General features: G+C 40.7%; 1 protein-coding gene across 3 annotated transcripts in view; it reads right to left on the bottom strand.

Annotated features, from left to right (window-relative positions):
* zgc:103482 (intracellular hyaluronan-binding protein 4) overlaps positions 1–9,148 on the bottom strand; it is a 55,828-nt gene extending 46,680 nt beyond the window's left edge. For 2 of the 3 annotated variants that reach the window (XM_048527602.2, XM_059644615.1), the window contains exons 1-2: positions 8,647–9,148; positions 719–869 (exon numbers count right to left, since the gene is read on the bottom strand). In XM_048527602.2, coding sequence (XP_048383559.2) covers positions 719–869; positions 8,647–9,037 — 542 coding nt within the window. In that variant the 5' untranslated portion in view covers positions 9,038–9,148. The remainder of the gene's footprint in view (positions 1–718; positions 870–8,646) is intronic. The other variant, XM_059644616.1, reaches the window with a different exon arrangement.
* Between the last annotated feature and the right edge of the window lie 2,127 nt (positions 9,149–11,275).

Genomic DNA, 11,275 nt, shown 5'->3' on the forward strand with positions numbered 1-11,275 from the left:
TATCCTTAAAAAAGTGCCCCCTAATTTTGAAATACCCCATCCTAGGGAAAGGGTAACTACTATAAACTCTATCTATAGCTCTCATTATTTTATTAATTTGTACAAGGTTACTTCTCAACCTCCCACACTCCATTGAAAAATGTCACAGCCTATTCAGCCTTCCTTTACAACTCAAACCTTCCATACTCAGCAACATCCTGTTAAACATCTTGAACATTTTTTTAAAAATGCAGGCATCCTTTCAAACAAAGGCCACAATTGTCAAGAGAAAGCTCATAATCCACAAAAATATCAATGCATATCCTGACTAATAAAATTTAAATCTGACATATTCAATCACTGAAAACCAAACAACCCTAATCATTTCGCTCAATTCATGGAGGTGGGAAGGGAAGACAGATGGACAGACAGAAGGTTAAAGAAACATATGGCAAACATGGTTGATATGTCAATATTGACAGACCATTATTGGTTACAAATGATGAATTGAGGAATGTTAAATGGGTGCCAGAATGAGAAAATTAAATATTACAGAAATTGTTACAAGTGCAAAAGGAAAATGAAACCACTTTACACAGTATATTAGAACAAAATCTGAGAATCCTCCCAATTTCCCTCACCTATAACCCACCTGCGTCAAATGTTAAAAACAAATTTGCAGAAAACATGATTGCAAAATTACCTAGAGCAAAACAAATTCCAGAGACTTAAATCTTACGCTTCTAATGAAAATTCAGTAGCTCCTTCAGTTTCATTTGGGCGCCGTTCTCGGAATACAACTCTACGTTCTGGTCTTTCAGTTTTCCTTTCAATATCTTGGTTCTCATTCTGTCCTCGCAATTCTGCCCTTTTTGGGCCCCTCTTTGGGCCTAAATGAAATACAAATTAAACATATGCAAAACATTAAGGAAGTATAAGCAGGTTCAAAGATAAGGTCTGAAAAGAAAAGTGTGAAAAGCAAGACTTGCATTACCGTGCTTTTCATTACCAGATGATGTTCCAAAACAGGTGCTTTGAAGTATAGGCACTCAATTTTGGATGTCGCCAAACATTTCGCTTTTAGAATCATTGAATCTGTGAAAGCAGACCATTTGGCCCATCATGTCCACACCGACCTTCCAAACAGCACTCCATCCAGACCCACACCCCCATCCTATGCCTGTAATCTGTATTTCCCATTGCTAATCGCTTGCCTGCACATCCCTAGATGCTATGGACAATTTAGCACGGCAAATCCACCTAACCAGCTCATCTTTTGACTGGGCAAGGAAATCAGCGCACCTGGAGAATATACATGCTGACACAGGGAGAATGTGCAAACTCTAGTCAGACAATCGCCTGAGGGTAGAATGGAACCTGGGTCCCTGGTGCTGCGAGGGAGCAGTGCTAACCACTGAGCTACTATGCCACCCCAGGTTTTGAATGCGTGTCTCTCTTTTATATAAAATTCAAACCATATTTTCAGCACAACTCTGTAGAACTTTGAATTCTAACATGATGCCACTGCCTTATTGACATCATATTAGCCTGTACGGTGGATTTTACGTATGAACCAAATGCAGAAGGTGGCAATTTGGCCCGTCAAGCGTGCACCAACATTTAATAAGATCACAGCTGATCAGATTGTAACCATATTCCTGTTAACTTTAAATCCCCTTGCTTACCAATAATTTATCCACTTCTGCCTTAAAAATATTCAAGAACTGCGCTTCTACTACTTTTTCAGGAAGGAGCTGCATCTAGGTAATTTACATAAAAATTGCAAAAAAGTGGAGATCCCAATGCACTGTGGCTACTACTCATCACATCTTGTCTACCTGAAAAAAACCAACTGAAGCCTACGCTTGCTGCCTGTTAGCCAGCTAATCTACCATCCATGCCAGTATGCCAACACCAGCACCACTCATTTTTAATTCCGCAATAATCTTTGAAGTGGCACCTCATCAAATAACTTGAGTTCAGCCAAGCCACTCAGCTCTTGACCTCATAACAGCTTTGGTTCAAACATGGACAAAAGAGCTAAATCCAGAGGTGAGTTGAGAGTGACTGCCCTTGACATCAAGGCCACATGCCATCTAGAAGCCAACAAGAGTCAGGTGAGGAGGGAGTCCTCCACAATTTGGAAACATAACTGGTTCAAAGGATGACGGTTGTGGTAGTTGGAGGTCAGTCATTTCAATTCCAGGACATCTTAGCAGTTCTTCAGCTTGGTGTCCCAGTCCCAACAATCAGTTGTTTCATCACTAACCTTACTTCCATCATAAGGTCAGAAGAAGGGATGTTTACTGATGACTGCACAATGTTCAGCATCATTTGCAACCCCTCAGGTTTTGGAACACTTCATATTCAAATGCAGCAAGACCAAGACAATATCCAGGTTTGGCTGAAAAGTGGCAAGAAACATTCATGCCACAAAAGTGCTAAGCAATTCCCATCTCCAACAAGAGAGAATCTGACCATCATACCTGACGTACCATGCCATTATAAAAGGAAAGTACAACATTCGGCCCTTGAACCTGTCCTGCCCTTCAACAGGCTCATAGCTGATCTAACATGCCTCACGTCCACCTTCCTGCATGCTCCCCTTAACAGTCTATTCGGCAGTGATCAAATATCTGGTCAGCCTTAAACACAGGACTCTGCCCCCACAGCTCTCTGTGGCAAGGAACTCCAAGGATTCTCAAGCCTCATTAGAAATTCCTCCTCATTTCAATCTTAGATTGGTGCCCTTTTATTCAGAGACTAGGCCCTCTGATCCTTGACTCTCCCATGAGGGGAAACATCCTCTCAGCATTTACCCTATACGTTTATAGGGTCATCCTTCTAAACCTCAGTGAATAGAGTTCCAACTTACTTAGCCTTCAGTCATAAGAAATTTTCCTCCAAATCAGGAATCATCCTAGCATATCTTCTCTGAACTGCCTCCAATGAAACAATATGTTCCCTTAAATACAGGTACTGAAACTGATCATAGTGCTCCTGACATGCTCTCCCCAGCACCTTGTACAGTTGCTGCAAGACTTCATTACTCATAGTCCAACCCTACAATGAATTCCATCATGACCTAGGTACTTGTCAGCTGCAGCTTCAAAAGTCTACTCAGCACCACTTTGCCAGCGCAAGTAATTTTCCTGAGCTCCTCCCCGCATTCTGTTTCTGATTTATAGCTGCTTCTGGGATAGTACTTGCATCCTCTGTAGTGAATATTGATACAAAATACCGGTTCGATTCATCTGGACTCACTTCTTCTGTTGACACTTTTAACTCATCCTTTTTAAAGTCTTCATAGAAACTCACTTCTTATATTCTTTAAGTCAGTGCTTTTGTTTAATAAAGAAAAAACAAACATCTGCCCAATTTTCTGAGCTGCCAAAAGTCATTGCATATGTTCACAGTACTGTACGCAAGCTGCATTGTTTACTCAATAAGTACTGAGTTGCAAGGCTAACGATCTTCAAAAAGGATCATAATTGTTTTGGTGCAGAGAGGCCAATTAGCCCATTCTGTCTGCACAGGTTCCACTATCTAATACCAATCCTCTGCCTTTTCCCCATATCCCTGAACACCATTTCTATCCAAATAATCAATCATTCAGTAACGTCTTGAATGTCTCATGTGAACAAGCCTCCACCACATTTCCAAGCAGTGCACTCCAAAGCCTAAAGTTCAAAATTCATTGTAATTATTTTATTCTCTTTTTTTCCAGAATGTCTGGTTAAATTAAAACAAAATAAAAACAAAACCTATTTAAAAAGCAAACAAAATAGGTAAAATTCAACAATGTATCAGGTGCTACAATCTTTTATACGGATAATTTAGGGCACAAAGTCAATATACCAGAAAACAATCCCAGTATGCTCACTCAGTCAGAGAGATGTGCAGCACAGAAACAAATCTTTCGGTCCAACTCGTCCATGCAGATCAGATATCCTAGATAAACGAGTCCCATTTGCCAACATTTGGCCCATAACCCTCTAAAGTCTTCCCATTCGTATACCCATCCAGATGCCTTTTAAAATGTTGTATTTGTACCAGCCTCCACCACTTCCTCAGGCAGCAGTACCCTCTGCATGAAAAACACATTTAAGGGGCAACATTTAAGTCATTTCCCCCTCACCTTAAATCTATGCCCTCTGGTTTTTGAGTGCCCCACCCTGGTAAGAGACCTTGCTCATTTACACTGTCAATGCCCCTCATGATTTTTACAAACCTCTTTAGGGTTACCATTCAACCTCTGACGCTCGAGGGAAAATAGCCCCAGGCCTATTCAGCCTCTCCCTATCGCTTAAACCCTCCAACACATGCAACATCCTTGTAAATATTTTCTGAACCCTTTCAAGTTTAACAACATCCCTCCTATAGGGTGACCAGAATTGTACGCAGATTCCAAAAGTGGCCTAAACAATTTCCTGTTCAGCTGCAACATTTCTCCCAACTCCTATACTCAATGCACTGACTAATAAAGGAAAGCATACAAATTCATTATCCTATCTAACTGCAACTCCACTTTTGAGGAACTATGAACCTGTACTCCAAGGTGTTTATGTTCAGCAACACTCCCCAGGACCTTAGCACTAAGTGTGTAAGTTCTGCCCTGATATGCCTTTCCAAAATGCAGCACGTCACATTTATCTAAATTAAACTCCATCTGCCACACCTTGGCCCATTTCCTCAAGATCCCATTGTACTCTGAAGTAACGTTCCTCCCTATCCACTACACCTCCACTTTTGGTCATCTTGTAATGTTAATTTTACTCTGCATTAAACTGATTAATAATGAATCAGCATCCTGAGTAATGTCACCATTTAATTACCATTTTGCAGAACTCCCAAATTTAAAGACAGTGCAGTGAGAAGTTATTATTCAACCTGTTATTATGTATCACATTCTGGTGGATGTAAAGCAGCAATGCACTGATGGAACAGAAACAGAAAAGGTTGGGAATACTCAGTTGGTCAAGCAGCATCTTAAGAGGAAAAGACAAAGTTTAATAATACAGCTCAATGACCTTTTATCAAAACTGGAAAGGTTACTGATGTAATAGGGCTCAAGTTAGCACAGGGGAGAGAAGGTCGGTCAATGACATGGACAGCGGGAAAAATTAAAAGGAATTATTGTGCAAGACAACAAGATACACAATGGAAGAAGAAATAAAACTGAACACAATGCTGAGTCAATAAAAAGTCTTAGTCAAAAAGAGGCACTATTCCCGAAACATCTATTAAGCATCAACGAACAACACAGGACATGAAGGATTGAAAGGACTGAATGGGAGTTGGATCAAACATTTTTGGATGAGACAACAAACACAGGTCCCATTTGTCTGCTCTGGTTATTGTAAAAATTCAAGAAACTATTTCCAAGAGCAGGAAACTTATTGTTGGTCTTCAACAATATCTAACCCTCAAATCAACATCAGAAAACACAAAGCAAACTCTCAAATCAGCAATGTGATGAAACGTGTACATTGGCTGCTGCATTTCCTACAACAATGACCACACTTCAAAAAAGCACTTAATTATTTTGAGGTACTTTGATCAGGAAAAGTACCATAAAACAAAAAAAAAACTTGCATTTAGGTAAAGCAAAAAACTGCGGGTGCCGGCAATTTGAAACAAAAACAGAAATTGTTGGACAACTGAGTAGGTCTGGCATTATCTGTGTACGAAAAGCAGAATTAACTTTCAAGTCCAGTGACCCTACCTCAGAATCTCGCTTTCAAACTCTGATTACCTTATCCCCATCTATCTCTGCATTTGTTTAGGGCTTGTTACATCTTCAAACTCTTCCATGTTGTTAGAAGGCCATTGTCCAAAAGCATTTAGTTCTCGCTGTATGTCGCATGCTTATAATACTATTTATCCCCAGCACTGCTGGATTTTATTTTGTATTATGCTGATGAAACCTTGTAAGGGGTCATTCAAGGCAGTTTGATTTAAGTAATGATCAATCTAAATGATGAAAAAAAAAACTGACAGTAAAATTGAAGAGGACAGCTATTCTATATTAATTAAAAAGAAACCGAGAAAACAACAGCTGGGAAGACAAACGGATAACGGTGAGCCCCTGGAGAAAGAAAAGCTGCTAACAGGGACCATTTGTGATTGAAAATGAGTTAGTTGTGGTAGAAGCCCCTGTAGGGAGGTGGAAGGTGGTGCTCAGGCACTAAAATTATTGAACTCTATTCTGGGACCTATTTTGTTGACATTTAAATAAAAGATTTAGATGAGAACACAGAAGGCATGGTTAGTAAGTTTGTGGACAACACCCCAAAATTGGTCTCAAAACAGACAGTGAAGAAGGTTTTCTAAGATTACAAAAGGAAGTTCATTAAAAGAGTCAATGGGCTGGAAAATGGCAAATGGAGTTCAATCTGGATAAATGTGAGGTATTGTATTTTGGTACAACAAATAAAGGTAGGGCTTAGGTAGGCCTTGGGTAGTGTTGCAGAACAGAGGGACTTCGAGGTACAGGTAAATAATTCATTGAAGTTTGGTTCATTTACAGACAAGGTGGTTAAAAGGGCATTTGGCATACTTACCTTATTGCTCAGTCCTTTGAGTATAGGAGTTGGGAAGTCATACTGTGGTTGTACTGCTATTGGAATACTGTGGCAAGTTTTCATCATCCAATTATAAGGCTTTTATTAAGCTGGAGAGGGTTCAGAAGAGATTTACCACGATGTTGTCAGGTAAGGAAGGTTTGAGTTTAACCAAAGGCTGAATAGGCTAAGACTTTTTCACTGCAACATAGGAGGTTAAGAGACAACTTTATAGAAGTTTATAAAATAATGAGGGATATAGATAGTGTTAATGGTAGTTGTCTTTTCCCTAGGATGGAGTATTTCAAGACTAGGGGGCGCATTTTTAAGGTGAGAGGAGATTGTCTTCTTTTTAAAAACTTCAGGAGTAGGCCTTTTGACACAGAGGGTGGTCTGTGTGTAGAAAGAACTTCCAGAGGAAGCGATGTGTGCGAGTACAATTACAACTTTAAAAGACATTTGGGTACATGAATAGGAATGGTCTGGAGGGATATAGGCCAGAAGCATGCAGGTGGGAGTAGTTTACTTCGGGATAAAGGTTGGCATGGAATGGCTGGGCCGAAGGATCTGTTTCAATGGTGACTAGTCCTGAAGGCTGCAGGATCCTCAAATCAAAAATAAAAAAAATGCTTGGGCAAGGAATAAGTAAAAAACCTAGACTGCAAAGCCCACATCTTGTGAACAAAGAAAATAAAACTTCTTCCCATTTTGTCACTGCCTCCTCAACAACCACTGGATGATTTACTTAAAGATAGGAGGCTTAGCAACCTACCTAGACATCTCAAGTTAAGGTGTTGCCAGATTCAATTGGTTGTCTCTGCTGAATGACTGAGTCAATGAAACAACGCTGCAGCCAAGAATCAACATATTCAAGAGAGGAATAGAAAATGATTTAAAAATATACACAAACATAAATATGCACCCATATAAAACTGTCTCATCTAAAACAGCCAACACTAGCATGCCTCAAAAAGTATTGTCCATACTAATTTAATGGAAAGCGAACACCTCTGTATTAAAATTCAAAAACAGATGAACAGAAACTGGAATACATTCACGTAATGTGCATGAACATGTAAGATTTGGAAGAATATGGACCATAAACAGGTAGGTGGGACTAGTTTAATTTTAGATTATATTTGGCACGGACTGATTGGAGCAAAGGGTCCATTTCCACACGGTATGACTGACAACTTTATTCTCTTCACATCATATACTACTCACTGCACTAACATGACTGTGATGAATCTTCCCTCCCCTACAATTCATAGATGATGTGTAGCTTTCCTAAGTGTTCAAAAAAACCTTGGATTTAAATAAAACAGCAATCTGAAGTCACAGCAGAGTCTTGCGATCCGAAAAGTCCAGTTCCCCAAATGTGTGGTGGTGGAGACAGTTTGTCCACGTTTTATATGCATCAAGGATCTTCATCCAGTAGAAAAAGCTATACCTGTGAATGTTGATTGTAAAATACTTGCAAAAATAATAACTCAATAAAACGCGACGTCAGGAAGGTAACCGTCTCCCCAAAATAAAGTACATTTTGCTGACCTACAATTTAAAGGCCAGATCTCCTTGAGTCCCAAGAAAATCCTATGCTAATTCCAGATTTAGAGTACAAAGTGACAGCTACACCTACAGTAATCTCCATTCTCTGGCCAGAATCTCATCTCTACATCTCACCTCCCCCACGTCCCGTTAATCCGGTATGGATAGACTTGAAGCCTAGTTTGATGCAATACACAGCCCCTTCGGTCACAGCATCCACCCTCCCCCAGGGCTAGACTCGCACCTCCCGCTCGGTTCACACTCCCAACCCCACTCCCCGGTTTATTAATAAATTCCCACTTTGCGGGACATCACTGATCGCTGCATTTGACACACACCACGTGCGTAGTGTTGTAGTAGTACATTAGAAATTAAACCTGGGGCTACACCGGGCCCTCCTCATTGATCCTACACGTTTGAAATCAGCATAAGTTTCATCCCAGTATTTAAAGAGTGAAGGTTACCGCACCATCCCTCCAGGTTATTTTAAATATTTAGGGAAGGTGGAGAGGGTCCCTCCACGCCGAGGTGGTGCAGAGCGGCATTAGGTACCGACCTTCTCTCCGCTGTCCTCCTCCTCCACCACCACCACCACCACCGAGGAAGACATTTTCGGTGCTGGATGTTCCCCCGGGCCTGTTACCGGCCTCGACGCCCGTCGGGATTTTCCGGGCTTTTTGAGACTCTCTCCTGCCGGCTTTGGTCGAGTTTGAAGCCGAGGCGTAGGCGGCACCAGCGGTTGCTGTCGCCGAGCTGCCCGAGGCCCCAATCCCGGCTCTGGTTTTGCGGCCTCCTTCCTCCTTCTTCTTCTTCTGCTTCTTCTCCTCGGCCTCCCGCAGGATGTCGAACGGGTCGGACTCATCGTCCAGCAGCTGGTCGAAGCGATTAGTGACAGCGCAACCGAAAGTCTCCTGCATGGCGGCAGCGGCCAAGAGAACTCCTTTCATAGCCCAATTCCTGCTCCCGTCGCCTCCACGTTGATTTCTAATTATATTGTAGTCCGGTATCTCCAGCCTCACTAGAGGAGCCCCTCCTTCCTCCTCACTCTTCCCACCCACCCCAGGCCACACTCCACAATATGGCGACTCTCTATTTACCTCTTTCCCACCCTCTGTGCAACAACGTTTTCGTTGACCCTATCGTAACATCCAGTGGTCTTCAATATCTCAGTATAACAAACCGTCTCTTTACCACCAACAATTCTGTTAATTTTCCGACTTATTTTTTCTAATTCTCCGAAGTGCTTTTTTAAAATCAGCACGCCAATCCACCTAAATTAATAATGTTGAACTGTTATTTTCCGTGCTCATTTTATTGCAGTTATTTCAAGGTGTTTATTTGCCATCCCACTTTCCCGACCGAAACAAAACACTGAATCTTTCTGTTTCCTTTCCTTGCTGCTCGCAGAATATCACACAGGCTATCTTAGCTTCAGAATTGGTGAATTTAGAAAGAATGTGTTATGTTAACTGGGTTCCAGCTTTTAAGAAGAAAGTACAGGAAATAGTCAACAGGTGCAAGGATTTATTTTAAAAAAGTATAAAACTGAATCTTGCTCTGTTTAAGTTCTTTCCAAACAGATCTGAAAATACTCCCACACTGTAAATTGTTTTGAACTTGAGTAATTTGATTTTTTTTAGATAGGAGTCAACTTGTACGAAGGAAGATCAATCAATTGAATAATCAGTTCATTTGTTTCTATTCTGAGCAATAGGATTACTGATCAAATAAGCAAGAATTACCAAGAAAAATACTGTGCTGGCCTTCATTCCCAGCAGTCATCACCAGGATTTAGTAATTCGCTACTTTCATTGTTATAAAGAATAATGAGCTCCTGGATAAGAAGACAGTAATAAGAATGGATTCAAATCAAATCTTAAACCTTGCGAGGAACACTGCAGTGGTGCACAATACCTTTGAATGAAAATTTCTGAAGAGAATATTGTTAGCAAATCATTCATCATATTTATTGTTATTTATAAGTATATATAATAATCACTATTCTGTGGTATTGCGCATGGTTATTTAGGACCAAGTGTAGGGAAGTGGATTTAGAAGATGTGATAATGGGAACTGCAGATGCTGGAGAATCCAAGATAACAAAGTGTGAAGCTGGATGAACACAGCGGGCCAAGCAGCATCTCAGGAGCTCCTTTGTTATCTTGGATTTAGAAGATGTTTGATAATAGGATCCGGAAATACATATGTCATCCAAAGGGAATGGTAACATAGTGTTGATTTGTTACTGAACCAGTAATGCAGAGAACCAATCAAATCCTTTGGAGACATTTATTCAAATCCTGTCACAGCACCTGGGAGAATTAAAATCAACTTATTAATAAATCTGGACTTAAAAATTCTTTGAAGTGGGGTGCAGAGGGATAAAGCTAAGATTTTTGCTGAGTATAGAGCATTCAGCATCAGTGAGTGGAAGGTCAGAAGGGATAGTAAATAATCAACAAGAGGTGGGCTTAGAAGAAAGAATGGAGTCAGAGAAGAGGGGTGGGACATTCCAGAGGGGTATGCATATCTCTGAATTGTGGCAGCTTATATTCCTCATTCCTGAAAGAGAGAGAAAAAAATTCTTGTCAGAACATCAAATGAGACAGAGAATGAGATGGAACTTGGGAGGGAGGGGACATTGTGTAGAGAAGATCTTAGACGTGAGGCTGTGCTGATGGAGAGAGAGGTTGCAAGTGTGCACGTGATTTGCATAACAATGAATACAGCACTTTAGAACCTGATTTCATCCTTCCATTATTTTTTACCCACCCTCACATACAGTTCTATCATGACATAGATTTCTTTCAGCACAGCCTACCCACATTCTCTCCTACTCTCAACTTTCATGATCACTTATTCAGCTTCTCTCTGTTCTGGACTACTATCAATAATCCCACTGTTTACCTATGTTTTTCATATCTATCTCTCTGGGCTCATTCTCCAGATATCCCCTCACCTCTCCACAACTACAACCACCACCAACTCCTACCCCACAAGTATGAGTATAAGTACGAGCATACTTTCTCCTAACTACCATCAGCTCTGATGAAGAGTCACTGGATTCAAAACATTAACTCTAATTTCTCCCCACAGATGCTGCCAAAAAGAAGGAGGTGATTACGACATCCTAAGGAAACTAATATTTAACTGGGGAGGGTAGCTCACCAAAACTAACCTATGAA

This window comes from Stegostoma tigrinum, chromosome 3 (genome assembly GCF_030684315.1).
Source record: "Stegostoma tigrinum isolate sSteTig4 chromosome 3, sSteTig4.hap1, whole genome shotgun sequence".
NCBI classification, from domain to species: domain Eukaryota; kingdom Metazoa; phylum Chordata; class Chondrichthyes; order Orectolobiformes; family Stegostomatidae; genus Stegostoma; species Stegostoma tigrinum.